The sequence below is a fragment of the Mauremys mutica genome, chromosome 1 (genome assembly GCF_020497125.1).
Source record: "Mauremys mutica isolate MM-2020 ecotype Southern chromosome 1, ASM2049712v1, whole genome shotgun sequence".
Lineage (NCBI taxonomy): Eukaryota > Metazoa > Chordata > Testudines > Geoemydidae > Mauremys > Mauremys mutica.
In genome coordinates this window covers 121127091-121143762 of record NC_059072.1, presented here as the reverse complement: position 1 = coordinate 121143762, position 16672 = coordinate 121127091, and the positions used below count along the sequence as shown (strand labels likewise).

The following is a 16672-nucleotide window of genomic DNA, read 5'->3' as shown; positions in this document are numbered from 1 at the left end:
TGATGTCTGGGTTTTTTGATCTGTGGAAAAGGTGGCAATCCTAAGTGGAAGCAAGGAGGCAGCACAGCAGCAGCTGCCACCATCACCACCTCCGGGGCCAGGCTGCTTGTCCAGCTTGTGGCGGCACCTGGCCCTGCACAGCCCACAGGTGCGGGTAAGGCAGCCTCAGCTATGATGGTGAAGACCTTGTGCAATATACAACCAGCTGGCACTGTGCACTGATGTGTTGACACAAACGTGCTTTGAGCTAAAAACCATGGGCCTAGTTCATCTCTCATGTATACCAGTATAAATCAGAGGTAATGCCATTAAAGTTACACTAGTTTCCCTGGATTTTTTTTTATTTTATATTTAAATACAGGATCTGTCTTAGTTCCCTATACCTTCAGAATAGGTCTGCATTTGCCTCTAGTGAGGTGGGGGGAGCAAGCCTTTCTGGAGCAAGGAGCTTACTTCAAGAAGCCAGAATAAAGTAACATTCCATGACTGACAGTGTACAAAGATAGATTAGTTGTGAAATTAACAAAGGTTTTGGGGGTCTTGTAAGATTTCCACTAAGGAGACCAAAATACCAGATCCATCACATTTATTCACTTGCTACAGTCGTGTCCAGGACCAGATGCTTCAAAAGAAAGTGAAAAACCTATAATGAACCTAAGCAGATGTGCACTGCTGCAGCTAATAAATAATTGGGAGAAAAAATTCCCACCTGATTTCTGTGGAGATTAGTTTATGTACTGAAAGAATGAGATTTAATTATCCTTATCTTAGCAGGTGCTGTGTACAGTAACTGCAGATGTTATTATTAGCCATAAAACTATCCAGCCACAGAATTTAACAAACCACCTGGGGCAGTGTGTTCCCCAGGCCTATGAGAGGTGAAAAATGTTTTCCTTTAATTTATTCTAAGTTTACTGGACATTAGTTTTACTAGAATTAATTCTTTTTTCTCTCATTAAAAGATCCAAAAGGAGTGATGTCTTTTCAAACTAGCCTTCATACCCATCAGGCAGAAACAAGATACAGTTTTTGCATTCTCTCCTCCAAAAAACTAGTGCAATAAATATCAAGAGCTTGGAAAAGTGACAGCATTTCAGCCAAAGAAGAAGCAAGATGCAGTTTATGAACCCAAACTTGAGAAACAGGGAGGCTACATTAGTAAAACAATCTACATTAATTCCTATTCAAGGGGTTAATTTAGCTACAAAGGAAATGAATTAGACTCTTAAAACCTAATCCAGCAAAGCACTTAAATAGAAACATCATTGTAAGCAGGTAGGTAGTCCCATTGAAATCAGTGTGCTGCAGCTTTTAAAATACACAAGGTCAAGTTCTGCTCTCATCTGCACAGATGCAAATCACTTTGGGGGTATATTTATGTATCTGGGAGCAGAATTTAACCCACTGTTCTCCAAATCCTTCTGTCCTTACTCAGGCCAAATTCCCATTGACTTCATGGAGAATTTTGCCTTAGAGAGGACTGAAGGATGAGATGTGCTATATGACTTTCTGTGGCTATGCCTACATTACAAGTGCTATAGTGGCAAAGCTGCAGCACTGTAGCATAGACATTTACTACAGTGATGGAAGTGTTTTTTCCATCGCCATACTAAATCCACCTCTTGAAGAGGTGGCAGTTAGGTTAACAGAATAATTCTTGTGTCAACCTAGCTGCATCTACGGTGGGGGTTAAGATAACCTAACTATGTTGTACAATGCCTGAAATTTTTCTGAGCCCTGAGCGACACAGTTAGGTCAACTCAAGTTTTAGGTAAAAAAAAATGAGGAGTCCTTGTGGCACCTTAGAGACTAACAAATTTATTTGGGCATAAGCTTTCATGAGCTAGAATCCATTTCATCAGATGTATGAAGTAAAAAATACAGGAGCAGGTATAAATACATGAAAGGATGGGGGTGCTTTACCAAGTGTTAGGTTAGTCTAACAAGATAAATCTATTAACAGCAAAAAACTTTTGAAGTGGTAAGAGAGTGGCCCATTACAGACAGTTGACAAGAAGGTGTGAGTAACAGTAGGGAGAAATTAGTATTGGGGAAATTAAGTTTAGGTTTTGTAATGACCCAACCACTCCCAGTCTTTATTCAGGCCTAATCTGATGCTATCTAGTTTTCAAATTAATTCCAGTTCTGCAGCTTCACGTTGGAGTCTGTTTTTGAAGTTTTTTTGTTGAAGAATTGCCACTTTGAGGTCTTTTGCGTAGAATAAATGGACACAAATCTGACATCAGGAATCATAACATTCAAAAACCAATAGGAGAACACTTCAATCTCTCTGGTCACTCAATAACAGATCTCAAAGTGGCAATTCTTCAACATAACAACTGGATTTTGCAGCTCAACCAGCTTCACCTGTCCATAATGGAAGTGTACTTCAGGTTTCCATATAATAACACAAGGAGGGATCATGTAAATGCATAGCAGACAACATAATACAGATCCCTGAGAAACCCCACTATGGAAAGAAGCAGGTTCTAAATCATGCAAGCCTAGTGAAACTATTGCCAAGCAATTAGCCAAATAAATTTCATGCCTGCTCAAGGTCATGCACAAAACTCCAAATCATTTTTTGTCATGATCAAAAAAGGTCCTCTATGTCAAATGCTGAGAGGTCCAGAGACAGCATGACTCATAACAAAATCAGAGAGGTAGCCGTGTTAGTCTGGTTCTGTAAAAGCAGCAAAGAATCCTGTGGCACCTTATAGACTAACAGACGTTTTGCAGCATGAGTTTTCGTGGGTGAAATTCGTCTTGCATCCGACGAAGTGGGCATTCACCCACAAAAGCTCATGCTGCAAAACGTCTCATAACAACATGGAATCATTAGCCATTAGCTTGCAGTTATGTACTTTCAACAAGTCTCCATCCAGTGGGCTTTCTGCAAGTTTGACTGAAAATCATCATAATGAAGCAGGGGCAGGAGTTGTCCCTTTTCTGCATATGTACAGTACCCAGCACAAAGAAGCCCCAGTTGTAGAATATACATTTTTACCATAATAACTGGAGAGGCAACATAGTCCAGTGGATCGGGCAGTAGCACAGGAGTCAGAAAACGTGGGTTCTATATTTGGCTCTGTCACTAGACTGCTATGTAGCCAGTCACTTCACCTCTCTGTGCCTCTATTTTCCCTCTTATCTATCCTATGGCTAATTTATATAGATTGTATGCAATATGGGGCAGGCTGTCTCTCCCTGAATGCTTACACAGTGCTTGGTCCCAAGCTCATACTGGAATAGTAAGACTAATGAGAGAGTGCACAGTTGGTTATAAATTGCCTTTTAGAGTACTTTTTGTTTGTAAATTAAAAAAAGCTTAGTAACTTGATGAAGAGGAGATAGATCATTGCTACTAAAGTAGGTTTTACTTACCAAAATGAAAGAAGAAAGTAAAAGTTCTTTTTTGAGTGATTGCACATGTGCATTCCACTCTTGAGGTGCATGTGCCCATGCACAGTTGCTGGAATTTCTTTCTGTCAGTGGTATCCATCAGTATGGCTCAAGTGCCCTCTGCTGCTGCATGCCGCTGGCATCAGTATAAAAGGCCCAGCTGATCCTGAGCCTCCTGCCCCTTTTCTGCAAAGCAGGAGAAGTGAGAAGAGAGCAGCCCACCTGTGACAGTTGCTGGAACTGCTCTTCTTGCATTTGCAAGTTCTCTCAGTGGACTGTGTTCTTTTTTATTGCATATAATTAATATTTAGTTAGATTTTTTTAAAGACAACTCAGGGTTTTGGTTGACTCCCAGTTCTTGGTCTCCAGGCTTCAAACCTGGCATTTCCTTCAGTAAGGTCATGATGACCGTGAGCAGTCCATACTCAAGTTGCTTGAAGTGCGTCAGGGAAGCTCATATTGGAGAGTGTTGCCAAATTTTAAGGACTTTTAAGCTTTGCACAAAGAGAGACCATGAAGCCAGGCTAAAGTTTCTACTCATAGAGGCAGCCTTGAGACCTCCATTTGAGCAATGTTGGTCAAAATCATCAGAGTGACTTGGCATGGATAAGGAGCATTCCTCCTATTGTACCTGAGTCCCGACACCGCTCACCATTTCCAGTGCCTAAGAAGAAGCATAAGAAGCAGACTGCCCAAATGGGAAGATCCCTGGCACCGAACTTTGCTAGGCATGAGGAGAAGAGTAGAGTGTGGTCTAAGCCCAAGCACACCTCTGCTTTGGTACTGCAGAAGATGCCACCATTGCCCAGTGCCTAGGCAGATAACGTCAAGTCCAGAGCCAGAAGGAGCTTCCTCCACATCGGCAGCACCACACTGTACCAACACCATCTCAGTACTGGTCACTGGAGATGTTTGCAGGTGCCAGGGACCTCCTGACTCTATTGGTGCTGGTATCACCGGCAGTGCAAGAGTTGATGCTATTGGTGCTGGTGGACATGGGAGAACCTGCAACATCACTACAACGCTTGTTACCAGGCCAGCCTCATGTACCTCTGACAGCTCGCCATTCAGTACCCTCAGAGGGGAAACCTGCAATGTTCGCTTCTCTGTGGGCCTCTCCACCTCCACACCAGTCACTGGCACCATCTGGAACTGCACCTCTGGTCAGCTTATTGAGAGAGGATCTCTTCTCATCAGAGGTCAGGTACTAAGTTTCCCATCCGCAGAGCTGCTCTCGCTACCCCTCCTCCAAACGTTTCCAGCCTTCCATGGATCCTATCACAGGAATATCATTGAGTGGTTGGCCAAGTGGTCACAGGGTTGGTGGGGGGGAGCGCATGCCTGTCCAGTGGCCTTTTTGGAATCCGTGGGGCTTTTCCACAATTTCTAGATCGTTTTCCTGGTACTCCTATTCGGTGACCTCAGAAAGGCATTCAAGTACCTACCCATCAGGCAACACCCATTCCTGAGTCCATTACCATGCCTGGTACTGAACTCCAAGAGCCTGCTCAACAGGACCCTCCAGAAAGGGAGGAAGAGCATCCGCAGCCAGTGCTAGCCTTCTCTTCCTTCTCCCTTGATGATGCAGTCTTGGGACGAGGGGCATGTTGCCTCCCCCAGATGACTATATGGTGCACCAGGAATTGTTAAAGAGGGTTGTTTTACATCTCAGCATACAGGTGGAGGAAGTAAAAGAATCCTCTCACCGCTTGATCAATATTTTAGCCAGTGCAGGTCCTTCCAGAGTGGCTCTGACTCTAAGGCCTGGTCTACACTAGGGAGCAGGGGAGGGAATCGATCTAAGATACAAAACTTCAGCTATGAGAATAGCATAGCTGAAGTCAACGTATCTTAGATTGACTTACTTTGCATCCTCGAGGCATGGGATCGATGGCCGCTGCTCCCCTGTCGATTCTGCTTCCACTTTTCACCCTGGTGGAGTTCCGGAGTCGACGGGGAGCGTGCCCGGGGATTGATGTATCGTGTCTAGACGAGACGTGATACATCGATCCCTGATAGATCAATCACTATCCGCTGATCGTCATACCCTAAATGAGGCCATTATGGACGCAGTTAAGGGACTGTGGCAGACACCTTCATCTCTTTTCCCAACTTCAAAGAGGACTGAGTGGAAGATGTATGTACCCTCCCAGAGTTATGAGCTTCTTTACTCCCATCCCCTGCCCCCAGTGGCATCTGCTGCCAATGAGAGAGAAAGGCAGGACATCAGGATGCAACCCCAAAATCAAAAGACTCAAAAAAGTTAAACGTGTTTGGTAGGAAAGTTTATTCTACTGTGGAAGACGTTCAGCTAAATGCTGGTACTGTACAAAAACTTGACAAAAATGGGGAATATAACGCTGGCCAGGACAGAGCATCACAAATGTCTAGCAAAAGTCCCTCACCCTGCTCAGGAAATTGGTGGGAAAGCTAACAGGGCAAAGCTTAGAGTTACAAGTATCAGCCCCACAGTTTTTGTTTAGATCTGGGCAGCTGAGCAACAAAAATTGGAGTTTGGATATTGAGTGTGTAATAGGATCTTTGACATGCCCAGGAGAAATTGAGACTGGCTCAACATAACAGTTATTGGATCAGCTATGCTAAAAAGATTGGGAAATAGGGGATCCAAAACTGAACCATTTAATTGGTCTCAAATCCTATTGGCACTTACTATACTACTACAAAATTAAATCATAAAACTGCAAAGAGTTCAAGGTCTTATTCTGCTGTCATATGTATCTTTTGTAAAATGTACCTGCATGAGTTGTAATCCACAACCTTTGGGCAATTTATACAAGAAAAGGGATCCTGCAGCATCCATGTTGGAGACAATTATAGCCAGACAAGATGTAATAGTTATAAAATGATATATTTTAAGTTAGTATTTAACAAGATCAAAATTTGATCATAAAGAACAATCAAAGTGATCATAAAGCTATAATATCCCTGTGCATCTAGAATTACAGATGGCAAATCAATATGGATGCTAGGGTACTATGCCCTTTAGAAATCAATATAATAAGTGTAGGAGTTGAGTAAGAGAATTAAATGTTAGTACAGAGATGTGAGTTGCCTTGACATAGGCAACAGATGCTGAATAATCAATAAAGATTATATGTTCTTTAGAGAGAGGTTGCCTTGTGGCTAAAGTACTGCACTGGGAGTCAAAGCCCACAGTTCTATTCCAGTTCTACCCACTGACTTGCTGTGTGACCTAATAACAAGTTAGGGTCAGGGTCACCTTTGTTTGACCCAGTTTCCACATCTGTAAAATTAGGACAATACTTCTCTACCCATAACCCACAGAAATGTTGTGGGGATTAATTTGTTAGTGTATGTGAAGCATTTTGAGGTCCTCAGATGTGCAAACTATTATTATAATAATTAATTGGGGCTACAAAGGTTAAACTTCACTTACCATCTACAATCAAATCTTGTGTATTGGGCTGTCTTTAAAGCAATTTCTTCCTTATCGGATGTTGGAAAACAGCCAGGAGAACTGAGTCTGGGAGGCTAAAACCAGTTCTGGGCCTGCTTTAAAAAAAACCAACAAAAAACAACCCAGATGTTTATTGTTGGGGGTCATGTAACCTAAAAGCAGGAAAGATAATGAGCAGAGGGAGGGAGCAGAATGCATAAGTGCTTACATAGGTCCTTTCTGAATAGTTGGAGAGGAAGGGAAGGAGAGTGGCAAAGTTATGACCAAAAGCCAGTCACATAGTTACCATACATGCCAGTGTCGCTGCTTAGATGAGACAGACTTTATTTTTTAGAAAAAATATTAATCATCTTCTCTCTCTGCCCCTCCAAGGAAAACTCCTCTAATCCAGTGAAGTTCAGTGGAGTGCCATTACTTTTTTCCTCAAATGTCCTTATTTATAGATTTCACAGGTTGGAGACTGTAGTAGTGGCCACTGGGACTAGGCTAAAAACCAAAAGAAATTGCCCTTAGAAGCTTTAAGACAAATACCCCAGTTTTGTGGGAAATGTTTCCTGTAAATTGACTGGGACATGCAGAGATTACATATACACAGCACACAAAAGATGGGTTTAAGGGCCAAGGGCCAAGCCACAACTTTAGTTTAACCAATTTAACACGGGGGAGTACCCCAAACACTCCCAAGCAAAAATCAGGTACAGTGTAGGGGGACATGGCTTTATGCTTATATATAAACTTCTTACTTCTTTCGTCTATATACCACCTAGAAAACAAGGGATCTTCTGGTAAATATTTAACAAGAGGAAGCTCAATTCCCCTACCTCCCAAACAAATTGATCTCTCATGCTGTCTTTCACAGTATCCCTTCTGCTTAAAATATCCTCACAATCAACTTTTGAGAAGTCAGTGAGACTTTGCAAAGTCAATGAGACTACTCATAATCAACAACTGAACTTGGGGCTATTTATGATACCAAGCACCAGGACCAGAGTTTGCAGGACAAGATCCCTGATTTAGAATGAACCCTCTTGTTGAAATTAAGAACTCATGTAAGCAAGCTGGCACGTTCAGCCTTTGACATTTGTCATGCCATGCCAATGTCATGCTGCTCTTAAGCCCTGCAACAACTTTTATTTTGTCACCTTACCAATCTGCTTGAGCAGAGGAAGAGGGTAATGCACTGCATGCCTGTGAACAAGTGCTATGACTTCATGCAACCATCATTTCCAGAGGAACCTTCGTGTGTGTGAAGGATGAGATTTTTCAAACATGTTTAAAGCTGTTCTGATGTCATTTAGAAGAAAAAGTTTTTCTTACAGCGTAAATTTAAAGCCAGTTTTGAGTTTAGAAAATAGATATAAAGAAAAAGAGGAGAAACTGAAGAGAAATGATGGTGAGGAATAATGGAGAAAATGGAGGAATGAAAAAAAGATGGGCTGGAGAAGGGCAGGAAACATTTTAAAAAAAATCAAGGTGTGAGTGGATGTATTTAGAAGTAACCAAAAGGGCAGGCCAGAAGTCTAACAGTAATCAAACTATGACATTTAGATATGGATTTTAAATTACTCAGACTTCTGAAGTGTTTGGATTTAGGATTTTGATTCAGGCCCATGTCTATCTAGTTACCACCACTGCAACCCTGAAAGGATCTCAATGTATTATCAGGACTTTATGGAAAATAGGCAATCACATGGAATAAGATGTTTACACAAATAACATTAAATCACACACACTAAGTTGTCCCTTAAAACACAGCAGATGCCCATTTAGTTTATATGTTTTGTATAGACAAATATATCTTTGCCCTAGAGTGTTTACAATATAAACACAATACAAACTCTAGAGAAAAGTAAGAACAAAACTTCAGGTGAAGGGAGATTACAAAGATTATTGATGAGAAGAAAAGAGGCAAGATTTAAGAAGAGGATTTAAAAGAGGATGGAGAAGTTACTTACTGGTTGACAAAGAGGCTGTTCCAGGTTTAGGGTCCAGCATGATGAAAAGAAAGTACCTTGAGTCTGTCAACAGGGACTGTACTACTCTGTGTTTGTATACTGCCTAGCACAACAGGGCCCTATTCTTTGTTGATCCTTAGTCACTGCTGTAATAAACATGCTTTATAATAAAATTGTGAAGATGTATATGCTACTTTTTCACGTGAGTTTTTCAAGTAGCTTCAGCCAACCTCAGCCTAGAGCTGGGTATTTATACAGGATCAGGAAGCTGAGCAAGACAGAAGGGAGTAGAACTCATGTAGGCTGCAGTGGGTGGTGGTTTCTCTTTAGCTTCAGAGCAGCCTAACTAGACTCAGAGACTTTTTTGTGCAAACTTTAGGTAATGGGAGGGTCCAGAGGTGAGGACCTTATGAACTGTGTTGTAATTGCTCCTGTCCTGAAATTTTATTAAAATAGGACATGCTATGTTGTTAGTATATGTTGGCTTCTCCTTGCCCTGGCCTGTTAAAATGAACCTACTGCTGCCTCAATTAGGAAAAACTGCCTTGGGCTGCAAGATGGTGCATTGGGATAGTCCATGGCTTTACAATAGTAACAAGAACTGGGAAACTGATCAATTCCTATATATGTTTCTCTAAATCATTAATTTTGAAACTGTTATGCAGACTGCTGTTTATGGTGATCTTTACAGGATAACATCAGAGTCAGCTGGAAAACAGGATTACCGGTTCCAAAAGCATAATTTTTCTAATTTGGGAAAGAGTCAAGTTGTGGTAGAGAGTCTGGCTTTGAAAATGTGCACTCCAACCCATAAAGGCATGGAACGAACTCAAATTGGCTTGTAAACCTTGACAAAAGCAAGGTTCACATTGCATAACTACTCCATGTTACTTAAGGAGAGGTAGGGTGATTATTAGGCAGATGTTTAAATTTGGGTAAATTCTCTGGAAGAGGCTTTTAGGGTTGGCTAAGGCCCAGATCCTCAAAAGTATTTGTGCTCCTAACTTCCACTAAAACCAATGGAAGCTAGGAGCCTACAAACCGATGAGGATCTAAGCCTAAGTCTGTAAATGCTATTGCACACAGTTACAGTTGAAACTACAGAAAGAGAAAAGAGTGAGGGGGAAAAAGTTGGTTAGGAAAATAACTTATGTTCAGGGAAAAATAAAGTTTGAAAAATGGCACACATGTTAGAGGCAAAAATGAACATAATGCAGAAGGACAACAGCAAAGTAAACTAAGGTGTTTCAAATGTCCCTCCTTTAACCACAAATTGACCTTTGTTCCACACAGATATGGTGTTCTCACTTCTGTTGTAAATTACCTCACATTAAGCATAGCTAAACTAAGAGGTGAAAGGCAAGGTGACTTATACCTTAGGGTTAATCTTTTGCATTTGATTTTTCCATAAAATAATGAACTGCTTTCATTAATCATTTCCTTGGATGCTTCATATGGATATAGGCAGGTAAAAAGATGGATGTTATGTAGATGGGTTATTCATTAAAGAAGAACACAAAAAAATTTCCCTGGGGGCAGCAGAGAGTAAACCCAGCCAGAAAGTTGAGGGAGAGGAAAAGGAGAAATGCAGCCAGGGAGATTGGGGGGAGGGAGGGAGCAGAGAAAGAGATGCAGCCAGGGAGACTGGGAGGGTGAGAGGGGAGGATGATGAGGGAGTGGGGAAGGAAAGATGCATCCAGGGCGATTGGTGTGTGTGTGTGGGGGGGAGAATGGGGAAGGAGAGATGCAGACATGGAGATGGGGGAGGGATGACGGGGGCGTGGGGAAGGAAAGATGCAGCCTGGGAGATGTGGGGGGGGGATGATGAGGGAGTGGGGAAGGAAAGGTGCAGCCCAGGAGATGGGTGTGTGTGGGGGCGGGAGAATGGGGAAGGAAAGATGCAGACATGGAGATGGGGGAGGGATGACGGGGGAGTGGGGAAGGCAAGATGCAGACATGGAGATGGGGGAGGATGACGGGAGAGTGGGGGAGGAAAGAGGCAGACATGGAGATGGGGGGGGATGACGGGGGAGTGGGGAAGGAAAGAGGCAGACATGGAGATGGGGGGGGATGACGGGGGAGTGGGGCAGGCAAGAGGCAGACATGGAGATGGGGGAGGATGACGGGGGAGTGGGGGAGGAAAGATGCAGACATGGAGATGGGGGAGGATGACGGGGGAGTGGGGAAGGAGAGAGGCAGACATGGAGATGGGGGAGGATGACGGGGGAGAATGGGGAAGGAGAGATGCAGACATGGAGATGGGGGAGGGATGACGGGGGCGTGGGGAAGGAAAGATGCAGACATGGAGATGGGGGAGGGATGACGGGGGAGTGGGGAAGGAAAGATGCAGACATGGAGATGGGGGAGGATGACGGGGGAGTGGGGAAGGCAAGATGCAGACATGGAGATGGGGGAGGGATGAGGGGGGAGTGGGGAAGGCAAGATGCAGACATGGAGATGGGGGAGGATGACGGGAGAGTGGGGGAGGAAAGAGGCAGACATGGAGATGGGGGGGGGATGACGGGGGATTGGGGAAGGCAAGATGCAGACATGGAGATGGGGGAGGATGACGGGGGAGTGGGGAAGGAAAGAGGCAGACATGGAGATGGGGGAGGGATGACGGGGGAGTGGGGAAGGAAAGATGCAGACATGGAGATGGGGGAGGGATGACGGGGGAGTGGGGAAGGCGAGATGCAGACATGGAGATGGGGGGTGGATGACAGGGGAGTGGGGAAGGAGAGAGGCAGACATGGAGATGGGGAGGGATGACGGGGGAGTGGGGAAGGCAAGAGGCAGACATGGAGAGGGGGGAGGGATGACGGGGGAGTGGGGAAGGCAAGTTACAGACATGGAGATGGGGGAGGGATGACGGGGGAGTGGGGAAGGAAAGAGGCAGACATGGAGATGGGGGGTGGATGACAGGGGAGTGGGGAAGGCAAGAGGCAGACATGGAGATGGGGAGGGATGACGGGGGAGTGGGGAAGGCAAGAGGCAGACATGGAGATGGGGGAGGGATGACGGGGGAGTGGGGAAGGCAAGAGGCAGACATGGAGATGGGGAGGGATGACGGGGGAGTGGGGAAGGCAAGAGGCAGACATGGAGATGGGGGAGGGATGACGGGGGAGTGGGGAAGGAGAGAGGCAGACATGGAGATGGGGAGGGATGACGGGGGAGTGGGGAAGGCAAGAGGCAGACATGGAGATGGGGGGAGCTGCCGGGCGATGGCTCTGGGTGGCACTGTCGGGCGGGAGGCGCTGCGGGCGGCACAGGCTGGACGGCGGGGGGGCAGGGCAGGAGCGGGAGGGCGCAGGGGCCGCTGTAGCCCCGGGAGATGACCCCGCCCACCACTTTCCCAGGCTGCCCTGCGCCGCAGACGGAGCCGGGGGAGGCGGAGCCGCAGCCGCTGTATCGGGACCGAAGTGGAAATTTCCCCCAGCACCAGCAGCGCCAGCCCGAGCCGCAGGTTTCGCCGCTCAGAGTCACGAGCCGCTGCCGCCGCCGCCGGACCCCAGCGCCGCCCGCCCTCCCGCCATGGCCAACTACATCCACGTCCCGCCCGGCTCGCCCGAGGTGCCCAAGCTGGACATCGCCCTGAGCGACGTGGATGGGCCCGGCTGCCGCGACGGAGCCCTGCAGCTGCTGCGTCGTCTGCGGCCCCAGTGGAGCCCCGAGGAGGTGACGCTGCAGGTATCGGCCGGGGGGGGATAGCGGGGGGCCCGGCCCGAGGCTGGGCGGCCACTGGGGGCGCGGGGAATCCCCCCCCCGTACCGGGCCCGGGGCTGAGTCCCGCTCGCCAGGGAGCCCGGCCAGGTGGGTGCAGCGCCGACCCCTCCCCGGGACCCGGCCCCTCCCCATCAGCTCCTGGCGCCCCAGCTTCTCCCCCCCCAAAACCAGCCCCCCGATCCGCGCCGACCCCCCCCCGTTCTCCCCCAAATCGGCCCCCCAGCTCCCCGCCCCCACACGCCCATTTCCTGGCGGAGGGTTTTTTTGTCCCCCCCTCCCCCCCCGACCGTCTTCCAGGCGTCGCGTTTAAAAGGCCCCTCCGGCGCGCGTGGCTCAGCCCCCGCTTCGTGCGGGGCTTTCACGAAGGAGGGGCCCGGCTGGGAAAGGCCCCGGCCTGCGGGGCTGGTTCTGTGCAAAGCCTCCCGCTGGCTGCGGCTGCCCGGCCCGCCCGGGGCGCGGGGCGAGCGGGTGCCAGCGCCTCGGAGCCGCGCAGGGTGGGTGGGGAGGGAGGGAGGAAGGAGGCCGCTCATCAGCCGGGGCCCGAGCCACCCTCCTCCAGCGCCGAGCCGCAGGCAGGATGTAGCGGACGCCACCATTTGCCAAGTCTCTCTCCCGTCACACGCTTTCAGTTTCAGGACGCTTGAAAATAAACGGCCGGTTAGACGGATATCGGAAGGTTTCTGTGTTTTGGCTCAGTGCTGGTTATCTCACCCTTTTGATAAGTGGATGGGTATCGTCCCTGGGTTAAAACCAAGTTGCTAACTGAGCCTGCCTAGCCTCTTTCCTAATTCTGGATTTAAAAAAATCCAGTACTTGGCCTGTTGAGTGAGTTAGATGGCCTTTACTCGTAGGTATGACGAATCATTTGTCTGGGGCCAGCTAATCTTACTGAAGCTTATGCTTCTAGAATATACTTAATCTAGCCTCAGGAGTTTGCTGGAGATTTGTTTTAACACTCGCCGCCTCTCTGGTTGCTAGTTGCAGCCTGAGTATATTACGGCATTTATGATACACATTTTCAAATCGTAGTTTCCAAATGTTGTTAATGTGTGGAAATTTCTTACTTAATTTTAGTGACACTCCCCAAGGAAACAGATGCAAGAATAAATCTCCGTAAAAGCTGACTGCTCTATAGTAATGGATCTGAATTCGACTGAAATCATTTTAAATTACCTAAGAAGGGAATAAATTTGGCAAACATGCATTATATCAGATAGTATCAGCTGTAAATTTAAAGATTAATGTATAACAGCTATACTTGTTGAAAATAACTAGAGTGGACGTGCAGGCAATTTCAACATTAGTTTTTGCTTAAAGAACAGTTAATTACTAAATAGTTACAGTGGTTCTTCTAGATTATTGCTTCCTGGGATAAGTGCACTCACAACAAGCAACAACATGGCATTCTTATTCCAGGAGTGGAGGATCCCCATGGGCAATTTTTAAAGATTTAAAAACCCTTTCCGTTTCATTAAATCCTTGCACAGTGCAACATGTTTTGGTCAGTTGTGCAAGAAACAACTCTCAGGTTTTTAAGAATGGAAAAGAAAATTGTTACAGTTCCTTATTTTGCTTTTGTTATTTGTGGGTTGAATCTTAAGAAAAATATTCTTTTGAGGATATTTTTGTTCTTGCCCACGATCATCATAGCTTGTTGCTCCAAAACTGCACCCAAGAGCTATTATTGACTACCTGACCAGGACAGTTATAGTGACTATGAAATGCTAAGGGAGATTAGAGAGGCTGTCAAAATAAAGAACTCAATAATAGTGGGGGATTTCAATTATCCCCATATCGACTGGTTACATATCACCTCAGGGTGAAATGCGGAGACAAAATTTCTCAATATTTTAAATGACTGTTTCTTGGAGCAGCTGGTACAGGAATCCACAAGGGGAGAGGCAATTCTCCATTTAGTCCAGAGTGGAGTGCAGGATCTGGTCCAAGAGGTAACTCTAACAGGACCACTTGGAAATAGTGATCATAATGTATAACATTTAACATTCCTGTGGTGGGAAGAACACCTCAACAGCCCAACACTGTGGCATTTAATTTCAGAAAGGGAAACTATGCAAAAATGAGGAGGTTAGTTAAACAGAAATTAAAAGATACAGTGACTAGAGTGAAATCCCTGCAAACTGCATGGACACTCTTCACCATAATAGAGGCCCAACTTATATGTGTGCCCCGAATTAAAAAACACAGTAAAAGTACTAAAAAAGAGCCACCCTGGCTTAACAATTATGTAAAAGCAGTTAGAGACAAAAAGGCATCTTTTAAAAAGTGGAAGTCAAATCCTAGTGAGGTAAGTAGAAAGGAGCATAAACACTGCCAAATTAAGTGTAAAAATTTAATAAGAGAAGCCCAAAAGGCGTTTGAAGAACGGCTAGCCAAAAACTCAAAAGGTAATAAAAAAAAAAGTTTTTTTAAGTACATCTGAAGCAGGAAGTCTGCTAAACAACCAGTGGGGCCCCTATACGATTGAGATATAAAAGAAACACTTAAAGATGATAAAGTCATTGTGGAGAAACTAAATGAATTCTTTGCTTCAATCTTCACGGCTGAGGATGTTAGGGAGATTCCGAAACCTGAGCTGTCCTTTGTAGGTGACAAATTTGAGGAATTGTCACAGATTGAAGTGTCATTAGAGGAGGTTTTGGAATTGATAAACTTAACAGTAACAAGTCACCGGGACCAGATGGCATTCACCCAAGAGTTCTGATAGAACTCAAATGTTAAATTGCAGAACTATTAATTATGGTTTGTAACGTGCCCTTTAAATCAGCTTCTGTACCTAATGACTGGAAGATAGCTAATGCAACGCTAATATTTAAAATGGGCTGTAATGGTGATCCCGGCATTTACAGAACAGGCAAATTAGTTGAAACAATAGTAAAGAATAAAATTGTCAGACACATAGAAGAACATAAATCATTGGGCAAAAGTTAACATGGTTTCTGTAAAGTGAAATCATATCTTACTAATCTATTAGAGTTCTTTGAAGGGGTCAAAAAACACGTGGACAAGGGGGATCCAGTGGACATATTGTACTTAGATTTCCAGAAAGCCTTTGACAAGGTCCCTCACCAAAGGCTCTTATGTAAATTAAGTTGTCATGGGATAAGAGGGGAAAGATCCTTTCATGGATTGAGAACTGGTTAAAAGACAGGGAACAAAGGGTAGGAGTAAATGGTAAATTTTCAGAATGGAGAGGGGTAACTAGTGGTGTTCCCCAAGGGGCAGTCCTAGGATCAATCCTATTCAACTTATTCATAAATGATCTGGAGAGAGGGGTAAACAGTGAAGTGGCAAAGTTTGCAGATGTTACTAAACTGCTCAGGATAGTTAAGACCAAAGCAGACTGTGAAGAACTTCAAAAAGATCTCACAAAACGAAGTGCTTGGGCAACAAAATGGCAAATGAAGTTTAATGTGGATAAATGTAAAGTAATGCACACAGGAAAAAATAACCCCAACTATACATACAATATGATGGGGGCTAATTTAGCTATAACTAATCAGGAAAGAGATCTTGGGGTCATCATGGATAGTTCTCTGAAGATAGCCACGCAGTGTGCAGCGGCAGTCAAAAAAGCAAACAGGAGGTTAAGAATCATAAAAAAGGGGATAGAGAATAAGACAGAGAATAATCTTATTGGCCTTATATAAATTCTTGGTTCTCCCACATCTTGAGTACTGCATACAGATGTGGTCTCCTCATCTCAGAAAAGTTATACTGACATTAGAAAAGGTTCAGAGAAGGGCAACTAAAATGATTAAGGGTTTGGAATGGGTCCCATATGAGGAGAGATTAGAGGCTAGGACTTTTAAGCTTGGAAAAGAGGAGACTCGGGGGAATAAGATAGAGATATATAAAATCATGAGTGGTGTGGAGAAAATGAATAAGGAAAAGTTATTTACTTGTTCCCATAATAAAAGAACTATGGGCCACCAAATGAAATTAGTGGTCAGCAGGTTTAAAACAAATAAAAGGAAGTTCTTCACACAGCGCACAGTCAACCTGTGGAATTCCTTGCCTAAGGAGATTGTGAAGGCTAGGACTATAACAGGGTTTACAAGAGAACTAGATAAATTCATGGAGGCTAAGTCCATTAATGGCTGTTAGCCAGGATGGGTAAGGAATGGTGTCCCTA

General features: G+C 45.0%; 1 protein-coding gene across 4 annotated transcripts in view; it reads left to right on the top strand.

Annotated features, from left to right (window-relative positions):
* The window catches only part of ETNK1 (ethanolamine kinase 1), an 81694-nt gene that overhangs the window by 19514 nt on the left and 45508 nt on the right, over nucleotides 1-16672 (top strand). For 3 of the 4 annotated variants that reach the window (XM_044993410.1, XM_044993389.1, XM_044993400.1), the window contains one exon: nucleotides 12153-12483. In XM_044993410.1, the coding sequence (XP_044849345.1) occupies nucleotides 12328-12483 (156 nt within the window). In that variant the 5' untranslated portion in view covers nucleotides 12153-12327. Of the gene's footprint in view, nucleotides 1-12152; nucleotides 12484-16672 lie in introns of those variants that run through there. The other variant, XM_044993420.1, reaches the window with a different exon arrangement.